Genomic DNA, 11012 nt, shown 5'->3' with positions numbered 1-11012 from the left:
CCAAGTGCCCAGAAATACAAGTTTGATATTTAGGCAAAAGGACCGATTTGAAGAGACAGACTTAGAAGTTACTCACATTGAGGTGACTCATAAGCCCACCATGAAGGTGATAGGGGTAGTACCTTGGAGAGACTCTCTACACTGACATGTCCAAGAAACAGCTCTTCCTTGGTGGCACTGTGTCTCTTTGGGTAGAATCTTGACTCTCCTATTTCTTGTATGGACTAAATACTGTCACAGCCTTATGACTCAATGTCTCTGCAATTCCTGGAGTATTAATTATCAAAGAATAATTATCAAATTATCAAAGAAGATTATCAAAGAATAATCTTCAAATGAGTTTCAAAACCAACCATAATGAATCAAAACCACTTTTTTTTCAAAACCACTTTAAAAGAATTAAGAATATGTAAGCTCTATAAAAAGTGAATACACAAAGTAAAAATTATTTATACTAAGCTGATATCTCATCTCACCCCTCTTCATCATGTTAATATTTAATATAGTGACATTAATTTTCATGTTTCACTTGGATTGACTGAAAGAAATAATCAGTCATTTCTTGATTTTGAGGGGATAATAAAGGAAATTGAAACCTTCCCCCTCTTGAGCTTTGCTGTGTTTCCTTCTTTCACTGTCATAGTGGAACACAGATTGGTTCATGTTTCAAAATAAATATAATATGTTAAAGAGAAAAAAGGAATTTGTGAAGAAAATCACATTAAATCACTTCCTACCATAAACCTATTTCCCATTCAACAGTAAGCATAAGTTGTAATGTGATGCCTTCCATAAATGAAAAATATACTAGTGAATATAAAACATACTTTTAAAAAAGGTCCCCCTCTCAAGGGAATGCTGTAAGTGTGTGCATGTCTGTGTGTGTTGTGCATGTATATAATCTTTGTTACTTTAATACCTTCCAAATTTCTCTTTCTCAAGAATGGCAGATTTCTATACCCAAACTTGTACACATTGTAGTAACTGATCTCTACCAATAAAATCAATATAAGATAATATTTTCAACTAATAAAGGTACCCAACTGCTCTTATGCCACTTCCAAATCTCCTATCATCATCTAAAACAAACATAAGCCAAACAACCGGGTCAGGAGGATCGCACTTGCTGCATTTCCCATTTTTCTAGACAAATACTGAATGCAGAAACCCCAAACTAACTAACTCTGCAAATCGTTACTAGAAGCCATGATAAAGGTTTTACAGACAAAATAATGACCGTTCTTGTCAAAATTAGCAGTTCTTCCAAGAATCCTTTACTATCATTCTTGTAGAGAAATAGGGAGAGAGCCTGTGTTATTTCCCTTCATATGAAACAGATTTTCTGGCTAAATCTCGATGAGAACTAAGCAGCTGTTGAACATATGAGAAGCCAAGAATGTATAGAATAACCCTAGAAAGCAAGTTATTGAAAGCACAAAGCGAAGAATTTATATTTTAAAGGAAAATCAAGAAGTTGTCTCTCTGACCTGTGAATCTCTCAGGGTGTCAGGGGCTTTTGAAAAGAGCTGAAACCCAGATGATGAAAACTGGAAGAAGAAAACACGAAGATGTCAAAGCATGAGGGGTCTCGCTTCGCTATAGAGTGTAATCAGCGTGATTCCTCCCCAGGAAATTTTAATTTTTTTGCTTTCCCCAACTGTAACAAACACAATTCCGAGACAGAGCTGACACCAGGCTGCTGTCAAGTTGGAGGACTGAGCTCGGAGCCAATCAGCGCGCGGCGTCCTTGTTGTATATATACACACGCACACACGCACGCCGAACCAAGCAGCTCAACTCCGAGACTCGATTAATATTATTTTTTCCTTTCATCTTCAGGAACCAAAACCCACTATGTCCGAGACCGCTCCTGCCGCGCCTCCGGCCCCGGCCCCCGCGGAGAAGACGCCGGTGAAGAAGAAGGCCCGCAAGTCCGCCGGCGCAGCCAAGCGCAAGGCGTCCGGGCCCCCGGTGTCCGAGCTCATCACCAAGGCGGTGGCCGCGTCCAAGGAGCGCAGCGGCGTGTCCCTGGCCGCGCTCAAGAAGGCGCTGGCGGCCGCCGGCTACGACGTGGAGAAGAACAACAGCCGCATCAAGCTGGGCCTCAAGAGCCTGGTGAGCAAGGGGACCCTGGTGCAGACCAAGGGCACCGGCGCCTCGGGCTCCTTCAAGCTCAACAAGAAGGCGGCCTCCGGGGAGGCCAAGGCCAAGAAAGCGGGCGCGGCTAAGCCCAAGCGGGCGGCGGGGACGGCCAAGAAGCCCAAGAAGGCAGCGGGGACCGGCACCCCCAAGAAGAGCACCAAGAAGACCCCGAAGAAGGCCAAGAAGCCCGCCGCGGCCGCAGTCGCCAAGAAGGTGGCCAAGAGCCCCAAGAAGGCGAAGGCGGCCAAGACCAAGAAGGCGGCCAAGAGTCCGGCCAAGACCAAAGCCCCGAAGCCCAAGGCAGCCAAGCCCAAGGCGGCCAAACCCAAGAAAGTGGCCGCCAAGAAGAAATAAGAATACAGAGTAGTTTAGGATCTTTTTAAAGGCTCTTTTCAGAGCCACCCCAAGCTTCCGAAAAGAGCTGCGGCACTCTGCAGGGAAGGGGGCGTGGCGGGAGGGGAGACTGGCGAGCGGGAGCGGCACCTACAGGGGCGCCTGTTAAGTGCGTACGGGCCTGGGGAAATTTCAAATGGGACAATGATTTCTCCTCTAGTCTGGTAAGTGCGCTGGTTCAACCTAAATTGGCCCGTAGTTCACACGGCGCAATAGGGCTAATATACATAGGGGAGAAGTCCTTTGCAAAACGAACTTTGAAACCGATTTGCCACTTAATAGAAAGTACTCCAGTCACCGTGGATCTTTATACTGTATTGGTAGAAAACTATGAAGTATTTCGGTGGTCTTTCCATTATCTTAATCATGGAATTGCGCCATCTCCTAAACAAGCATTTGCCCACCAGCTACAATAACTAGGACGTCAGTTTGGCCACCAGTGACCACCAGGCTTCTGCTGTGCGACACCCATCCTAGTGCAGGAAGTTGTTCTAACCAACAAAAACTGTCCACACACAATTCTCCCTTACACTACCTCAAAGTTAAAATACATATTGGCGTTGAAGAAGACTATTTATAGTAACCTTTGGTAGCGAAGTTTAGACCGACCTTCTGATTGGGTCGAAGCACAGTAACGAGGCAGCCAATGAAACGCTAGAATTGCAAGTACCTTTTACAATTCGCATTTGTGACGACACAGTAAAATTAATCCAATCGTAAATGATCTTACTAACCTCATTCGAATGCCTCCTCTATAAATAAACCGGGTCTTACAGTGGCTGATATTTTTCCTCCGGCTTTACGGAACGTGTGATATTCAAGGTCACTATGCCAGAACCCACCAAGTCCGCGCCAGCCCCAAAGAAGGGCTCCAAGAAGGCGGTGACCAAGGCGCAGAAGAAGGACGGCAAGAAGCGCAAGCGCAGCCGCAAGGAGAGCTACTCGGTGTACGTGTACAAGGTGCTGAAGCAGGTGCACCCCGACACGGGCATCTCGTCCAAGGCCATGGGCATCATGAACTCGTTCGTCAACGACATCTTCGAGCGCATCGCGGGCGAGGCGTCGCGCCTGGCGCATTACAACAAGCGCTCGACCATCACGTCCAGGGAGATCCAGACGGCCGTGCGCCTGCTGCTGCCCGGGGAGCTGGCCAAGCACGCCGTGTCCGAGGGCACCAAGGCCGTCACCAAGTACACCAGCTCCAAGTAAACGTGCCAAGTAAGCGTCTCCTTCCCTAAACCCAAAGGCTCTTTTCAGAGCCACGCATGCTTTCAACAAATGAGCTATAATGCTTTCTAAAAACTATTCTCAAATGCATCCTAATCAAGTTTACTCTAAGATCGATACATAGCTACGACTCTATGATTTTCTCTTAGGATTGCGTAGCAAGGATGCCACATTTCCCAGTCGATAACCATACCCATCATAAATTGAGTGCTCGCTATGCCCAAAACCGGTTCTGTACAACCATTATCCCTTAGTTTCACAACACTAAACCTCAATTTTAAATGAAAATGCCATTTCAAGTGTACAGCTCTCCTTCTGTGCGCAGGCTCCAAATTCATCGTGACATTCAAGGACTGGGGTAAGAACGGTTTCCCCAGAGCACAAAGCACGCTGTAAAAACTTTGTTTTGCTCAGAGCTTTTCTTTTCAGCATATAGATATGCAATAATGAAAAAAAAGACAACATGAGTTTTCATGGAAATCTTACACAGGCTTTTCTGGCTTGCTAGCTTTGCAATAGCGCCCATTTCTGCTGGTGGGGGAGGTAGGGTGGGGATCAGAGAGGAGTCTGTGCTGTATCCTAAAGGCGCAGACAGACAGGAAAAGGAACCTGTCCTGACTTTGAAGGGCTTTCAGATCCTGTCATCTACTACAGCTTCTCTCCTACAAAGTCCTATTTCATTGCCGGTCTTCTTCCAGCAGCCTTAGCTGGGAAGACCCCAGGGTCACAAGAGAAAAGCCCACTACTCAATCCCATAAAGTGTCTGACTGGATAGGCAATAGTTACCCCGGGACTGAGGCCCCCTTTCCTCCCCTGGCCCCTTGCCCCGTGTCCCTGAGAGGCAAGGACTGAGAGGAGGTAGAAAGGGAAAGAAAGCCCTTCCCGGGAGGATGTGGCTTCTGCTGCACAAGGTCAGATGGCATAAAGGGTTTCTGCTGCTGGTGGGAATGGATTATTGTGGGGAAAAGAAATCTGGGGGAAAAAGCTGGGGAGCTGGGAGGAACTGGCCAGGGGGTAAGCAGTCAACAGCTGAGAGTTCCCCCAAGAAAACGGATGAGATTATCTTTCCGGGTGTAGCTGACACACTCACCGGTTCCATCCTCAGGGTAGAAGGATGAACTAGAAATGAGCACAGGACCAGACAGCACATGGGCACCCCCACACTCCCACTCGCCCAGAAGATGGCAACAGTGTGTGCTCACCCTCCGTGCCGAGCAAGGTAGATTGTGCCACCCACAATTCCCACCACCACTCACTTGCTTCTGGCACTGACATCACAGGGATTCGGAACACCCGGGCTGAGGATTAACTCCGAGATCTCCCAAGCTGGCTTTGTACCCCTGAGCACCTGCTCAAGGCAAATACAAATCCTCTCTGAAGGAATAAGCTTCATTTTTGGTCTCAGCAAATCCTCCACACATAAGATAGCAAAGAAAATGAAAGGGCAGCTTCACAACCAAAATCAACACAGGATTCAACAAGACAATGTAACCAACAAGAAGAGAAGCCCACAGGCACAGTGGAAACAAAAGGAGTAAAAAGAAAATGAACAGATACAAACTTCAAGTTGCTAACTTGAATATCTTTTAAAAGGAAAAGGAAAACACTAAGTGAAATATGCTGAGGGATTAAGAATACAAGGAATTTTCCAAAAAGAGTCGAAAGAACCAAATATGACTTCCAGAAATGAAGGTGTGGATATACACGTTAATATATATATATGAAAATTAAAATTAAAGGCTTGCTAAATGGGCCCAAAAAAATCAATAGGCTCCAGATGAAGAATTTTCATGAATTCTGTAAGCAGACCTTATTTATCCAAAATGCGGGGAGAGAAATGTAAAAGTGAGTTTAAGAGATCTGGAATTAGTAGTGAAATTGTCTGCCATGTGTCTAATCATGGCACCACAAGGACAACCAGAGAGATTGATGCTGGTGTGAGCTTCCAATGATCATGGCTGAGAATTTTTCAGAGTTAATGGATTACTCATGTAACTCAAAATCAATAAAATAGGGTGAAACTCGTACACCAAAACGGGGGTCACTCTGTCACACTGTGAACCAAACCCCATAAATTCTCCCAACAAACGTAAAGCTAGTTTTCTAATCTGTTCTGCTAGATGGCAATAGACTGAAGCACTGTTATAAATTCTTGAGGGTGGGAGGATAATTGACAGATTATTTACATGCACTTGATATCTATCCGATTACCAAATTTTGCAAAACCTAATCAATATTTAATGATTTAATGGACTGTCCTGAGTTCATCACAAATAGTACTATCATTAGCAGACCAGAAACTTTGATATTTTTTCCAATAACTATTTCTGTAACTATTTTTATCATGGTATTGTGTTAGTTAATGTCACACGCTATATGCCATGTTAAGGCATCACCGTCATTTTCTTCCTTTTCACTAAAGTGGTTTTAGTAGTTCCTGACGTGTTAAAAACCTGTTTGCTTGCATGCATGGATATGTATATAATCTGTGTGTGTTGGTTAGTTTCCTTCTAAATATACTTTTAAAGGTTTTATTATGAATGATGTGTGAATTTTCGGTATTTGATGAAATCAAGGGCTTTTCCTCCTCTAGCCTGCTACAATAAATTACGAGTAGATTCCCTAATGCTACCCTATACTTGTATTCCAAGGCCAAATCTTCTTTGGTCATTTTCTATTAGTATCTTAAATACTGGCTGCACACATTTTAGATTTCCGGGGGATTTTTCCTCCGCTCTACACACGTAAAATCATTCTGTGATTTTCCCTTTTCGGTTAACCTGTATCAGATTTGGTCAATAAGACTATGGTAACTTTGAACGCTTAATTGTGAGCCTCTCCTCCATTATCTGCTGCTAGGTAACAAACTACCCCAAAACTCAACAGCTTAAATCAATGAACATTTATTATCTATTTTTTGGCGGGGGGCGGGGAGAGATCAGGAACCTAGACGTGATTTCCTGGGAGGTTCTGGCCAGGATCTCTCCTGAGGCTGAAGTCAAGATGCAAACACGCACAGCAGTCACCTGAAGCTTAACTGTGGGTTCCCTTCCAAGGTGGCTCACCCTCGTGCCACCCAAGTTCCTGTGGGCTCTCAGCAGGAGGACCTCCGATTCTAGCCACATAGACCTGTCAGGACGGCCAACTGGCTCTCTTCCACAAAGACAAATCATAGAGAGAAGGGAGGAGGAATTTGTCACAGAGTCTCTACGACCTAGTTCCAAATGTCACACGCTGTGACTTCTGCCACTTTCTATTAATTAGAAACAAGTCACTTAAAAAAATGGCGTACACCCAGAAGGGCAACTAGGCTCCACCTTTCAAGGGAAGGTAGCACATTTGTGAACATAATGCGAAACCAACACATCGTCTTTTTTGTTTAAATACTTGATTGTATAAAAGTATTTGTGCTTTAGACAGTAGACAGAAGTCAGCTGTATAATCACTTGGACCTAATACTTTTCTAAGTGGTAGCTCTTTAAGAATTCCAGGAAATTGGGGGCATCTGGATTGCTCAGTTAAGCGTCTGCCTTCAGCTCATGGAGCCCTACATTGGGCTCCCTGCTCAGTGGGGGAGTCTGCTTCTCCCTCTGCCACTTCCCACTGCTGGTGCTCTCTCTGTCTCTGGTAAATAAATAAGTAAAATCTTAAAAAAAAAAAAAAAAAAAAAAGGATTCTAGGAAATTAGACCATAATTGACCGCTATCCATAAACACAAAATCCAATGAAACTCCCACATGATGCCGGTCGACTTTTCCCTAAGATTGTAAGGGACCAAACAGTGGTCTCTGCATTACATATAGCAGCACATTGCAGGTACTTAGAGAAAATATTGAATGAATTCATCTGAAAACTCCTAAACAGCCATCTGTACAACAAGACTCTGGTTCATGAGGGTTATAAGAATGTCCAACAAAACTAATGGGTGTGGAGAAAACAAGTTAAAAGAGAAAACAAAATAAAAAGATAAAACCCCAGAAAATACTTTAACTTATGAAAATATAAGAAATTAACAATATGGAAGGACCAATTAATAAATTTTGCAATTGGACAAGTTAAAGCTACATTAATAGACTTCAAAGGCAAAATTTGAGTTAATGATTGAGTCAGACTTAAAAAATGACCTACAATGCTTCAAGTGTAAAGTAACAGATTAGGAGGTAGCAGAAGGACATGAAAGAAGAAACTAAAAGCATAGTTACATCATGAAGGCTTATAAGGAGACCCTTGACATGTGTCAAAATTCCCTACTAAATTGTACCATGGCAGTCATTCCAAGTATTTCTTATAAGTCCAGAGATAGTCATGGAAGATCTTTGGGCACTAGAGATACAAAGAGAGATGAGGTTGTTCTTGTCCTTCTGGAGCGCTCAGGTTTGTAGGCCATCAAGGAAACCCACAGCTCATTGCTTGCTTCTTATTTATTTATTTTAATAATCATTTACTGACACCTAAAATGTTTATCACTCTTTAGAAATCTGCTGGCCGGTTTATGGGAACTACAGAACTCATTAAATTGATGCAAAATATTCATCCAAATACTTTAGTCATATTTAGAATAGAGTAATACTAGTATCTTTGTGCTATAGTCCGAAGTCAAGGTATAGTCCCATAAGATTGCCCTCATGTCTGACATCAGCTGCAAAGTTGATGGGTTTACATAACCATCCTCAGATTTAGTTATTCTTTAGATGATACACAGAATTCACTAAAAGTTATTTTACTCAAAGTTGGGGTTTATTATAACAAAAGAATAGGTTAAGCCAATGTAAGAAGCAGAAGAGCAGGGTCTCTGAGGGTTCCTAACTCGGAGCTTCTGTAGTCCTTGCCCTTTGGGGGAATAGGGAGAGTTATTGCCTCCCTGCAACACAACAATATTTTAACAACACAATACACATTGCCAACCAAGGGGCTTCATCACATACACATGGTTTACTGTCCACGTGGCTGATCTCTTACTCAGCAGTCCCTCTGGAGGTAGTCCAGACACCACACGGCCCAAAGCCCCCAACATAAAGGACATTAGTACAGTGTCCTGAACAGCCCAAAGCCTCTTTGTAAACAAAGGTATTCTTATCCTGCAGGGCATTCCAAGGGCCTACACATCACCTCTCAGCAAAGGGCAAAGGCCACACCTCCCTTCGCATAATATTAGCTCTTTACTATGCACATCGTCTTAAGAAAAACTATGTTTTTACAGTTTTGATCAGATATCTGTCATTGACCAGAACTTGAATTCTCCAACTATTTACCTTTTGAAGGTTCTGTCAAATAGTTTGGATTATTCAGGTCGAGTGTGGACTCAAAAGTTATAAGGAGACTTCTTACTGAAGGCTATTTTTTGTACTTTGTTCAGATGAACAACTTCAGCTGTCTCCCGCCTGATTTATACTCCCAGTGGTCCTCCAAACCCTGGCCCTGGAAGGAAGACTGGGGAGCGGTGGAGATCACCCAGGGGATGCCCACAGTTCTCAAGTTTCATTTTGGTGTCGTGGACATGCAATGCTGCACAGAACAGAAGGCTCCCTTTGCTTTACATGAACAGCAGCATTTGAATGGCTTTTCCTTCCACAACCATGACATTTGCTACCATGGATAGGGACTGGGAATTGTGGAAGAAGTGAAGGACTAAAGTTTTAGAATTGTGTCTAAAAGTTTAACCATGAAGGTTAGGCTGTATTTCATAGTACAATACAATAATGAGTATCACAGCCAAATTATGATGATTTTTTAAGGAGAAACATGGAGCATAGGGAAAGAAGGTGAGAGATATTGAGAGGGACTCAGAAAAAGAATGGAAGCAGCAAATGGCTAAAGAGACTGAAGACCGAAGAGAAGCCACAGAGCACACTAGCCAGAGAGAGCAGAAAGGGAAAGGAGGCGAGATGAGGGGATAGACCTTGTCATCTTTTGGGCACTTCACCTGGGCATAGCACATGTTACATATTGAAATACTCCCCACATTTCGTGGGTCTTGGGGCGAGTGGATGGGTTACAATGTTACCATGTCTGGGAGGTACTCTCTGACCTGCAAAAGTAAAATGGCACCCTTCTATCTCCTTCATAACTTGCTCTGTTTATTCTTCTTCATTACACTTAGCACTAACTGACATGAATCTGTGTATTATTCGTTTCATCTTCCCATTCTCCAGACTGTAAGCTCCACTGGGTTGGGTTAGGTTTCTTTTTGCAGCTGACCTCCAAATGCCCAAAGCTGTTCTACCCATACAGTAGGCTGTCAATGCACATCAATCTATAACAATAAGGAGAGAGGTCAGAGCTGAGTTATTGCAATGGTCCCATTGATTTAGTGACTCAGCGTTTTGATACTTATTTCCACATCTGTACAACAACAATAATAATTCTAGGAAGTAGTGTACTTTGAAGGATTAAATGAGATATATCATGTAAAGGTTTAACAACACTGATGGACATCTAGTAAGCAACAATCGCTAGCAAGTCCATTTTCTTTAGTCACTGAATTAAAAGTCCAATCGGAGTAGCCAATTCTTCTCAGAAGAAAAACTAACAAGAAAATAGGAGCCTTTGGACGACTAGAATCCCACCTCAAGGAGTATATTTGGGGGATTTGGAAGAAAGATAATATTATTCAAGAATATCTCGACTAAGCATGGTCTGACTCATTAACTGTTTGTGCTCACAATGACTAAAACACACGTAACACGGGAGTAAAGATATCTCATAGCACATTATACAAACACATTAAAAGAACTCTCTTCCTTGTATAACAAATATTAGTACTGATGGCAAAATGGGACTGAAGAAGAACCCTTTTTTCTTCTTCAGACATAGGAGGGGTATGAATGCAGAGAAGAAATGAATGCAAACAGTAACTGAAAATGTGGATGACCTCATGGAATTTATGAAGTATGAAAGTCTGATCTGCCTGAGAATAATTAGTGTGTATATCCCGCTCAAATCTAACCTGTCCTGGTTTGCTGTACACTGATTCATTAGAGTGAGAGCATTACCTCAGTAAGAGCCTACATAAAGTGTCTTAGCATTTTCATTGTAGTTTTTGCTCTAATCATAAAGCAGAATTTACTTCTGTTACAGGCCCAGTGACTGGGAATTCATTATTTACCACGGACTACCTTAGCTGGGAAGTCTAAATGACTGCAAAACGTCTGTAAATGAAAAGGGATGATTAATAAAATCTGGAGAAATGGAATTCTGCATTGATTGTAGATAACAATCCTTCTAGATCTCGCCTTTCCAGGCATACAATT

The 11012-nt window shown here is 42.9% G+C and overlaps 2 protein-coding genes across 3 annotated transcripts; both read left to right on the top strand.

Annotated features, from left to right (window-relative positions):
* The first annotated feature begins 1842 nt into the window (after positions 1–1842).
* On the top strand, positions 1843–2551 carry LOC129507585 (histone H1.4-like). Its single transcript, XM_055322094.1, has one exon. The coding sequence runs from the start codon at positions 1855–1857 to the stop codon at positions 2494–2496; it is 642 nt and encodes a 213-aa protein (XP_055178069.1). The 5' UTR covers positions 1843–1854; the 3' UTR covers positions 2497–2551.
* Positions 2552–2821: 270 nt separating this feature from the next.
* On the top strand, positions 2822–9538 carry LOC129507610 (histone H2B type 1-M). 2 transcript variants are annotated; one of them, XM_055322128.1, is made up of 2 exons: positions 2822–3753; positions 9119–9538. In XM_055322128.1, exon 1 carries the CDS (start codon positions 3364–3366, stop codon positions 3742–3744), a length of 381 nt encoding a protein of 126 aa, XP_055178103.1. In that variant the 5' UTR covers positions 2822–3363; the 3' UTR covers positions 3745–3753; positions 9119–9538. The 2 variants fall into 2 exon arrangements, with proteins under 2 accessions (XP_055178103.1, XP_055178102.1); XM_055322127.1 differs by lacking the exon at positions 9119–9538 and adding an exon at positions 4868–6409.
* Positions 9539–11012: the final 1474 nt, after the last annotated feature.

This window comes from Nyctereutes procyonoides, unplaced genomic scaffold (genome assembly GCF_905146905.1).
Source record: "Nyctereutes procyonoides isolate TBG_1078 unplaced genomic scaffold, NYPRO_anot_genome, whole genome shotgun sequence".
In the NCBI taxonomy this organism is placed as follows: domain Eukaryota; kingdom Metazoa; phylum Chordata; class Mammalia; order Carnivora; family Canidae; genus Nyctereutes; species Nyctereutes procyonoides.
The sequence above is the reverse complement of the archived record's forward strand: the minus strand, read 5'-3'. Positions and strand labels throughout refer to the sequence as shown.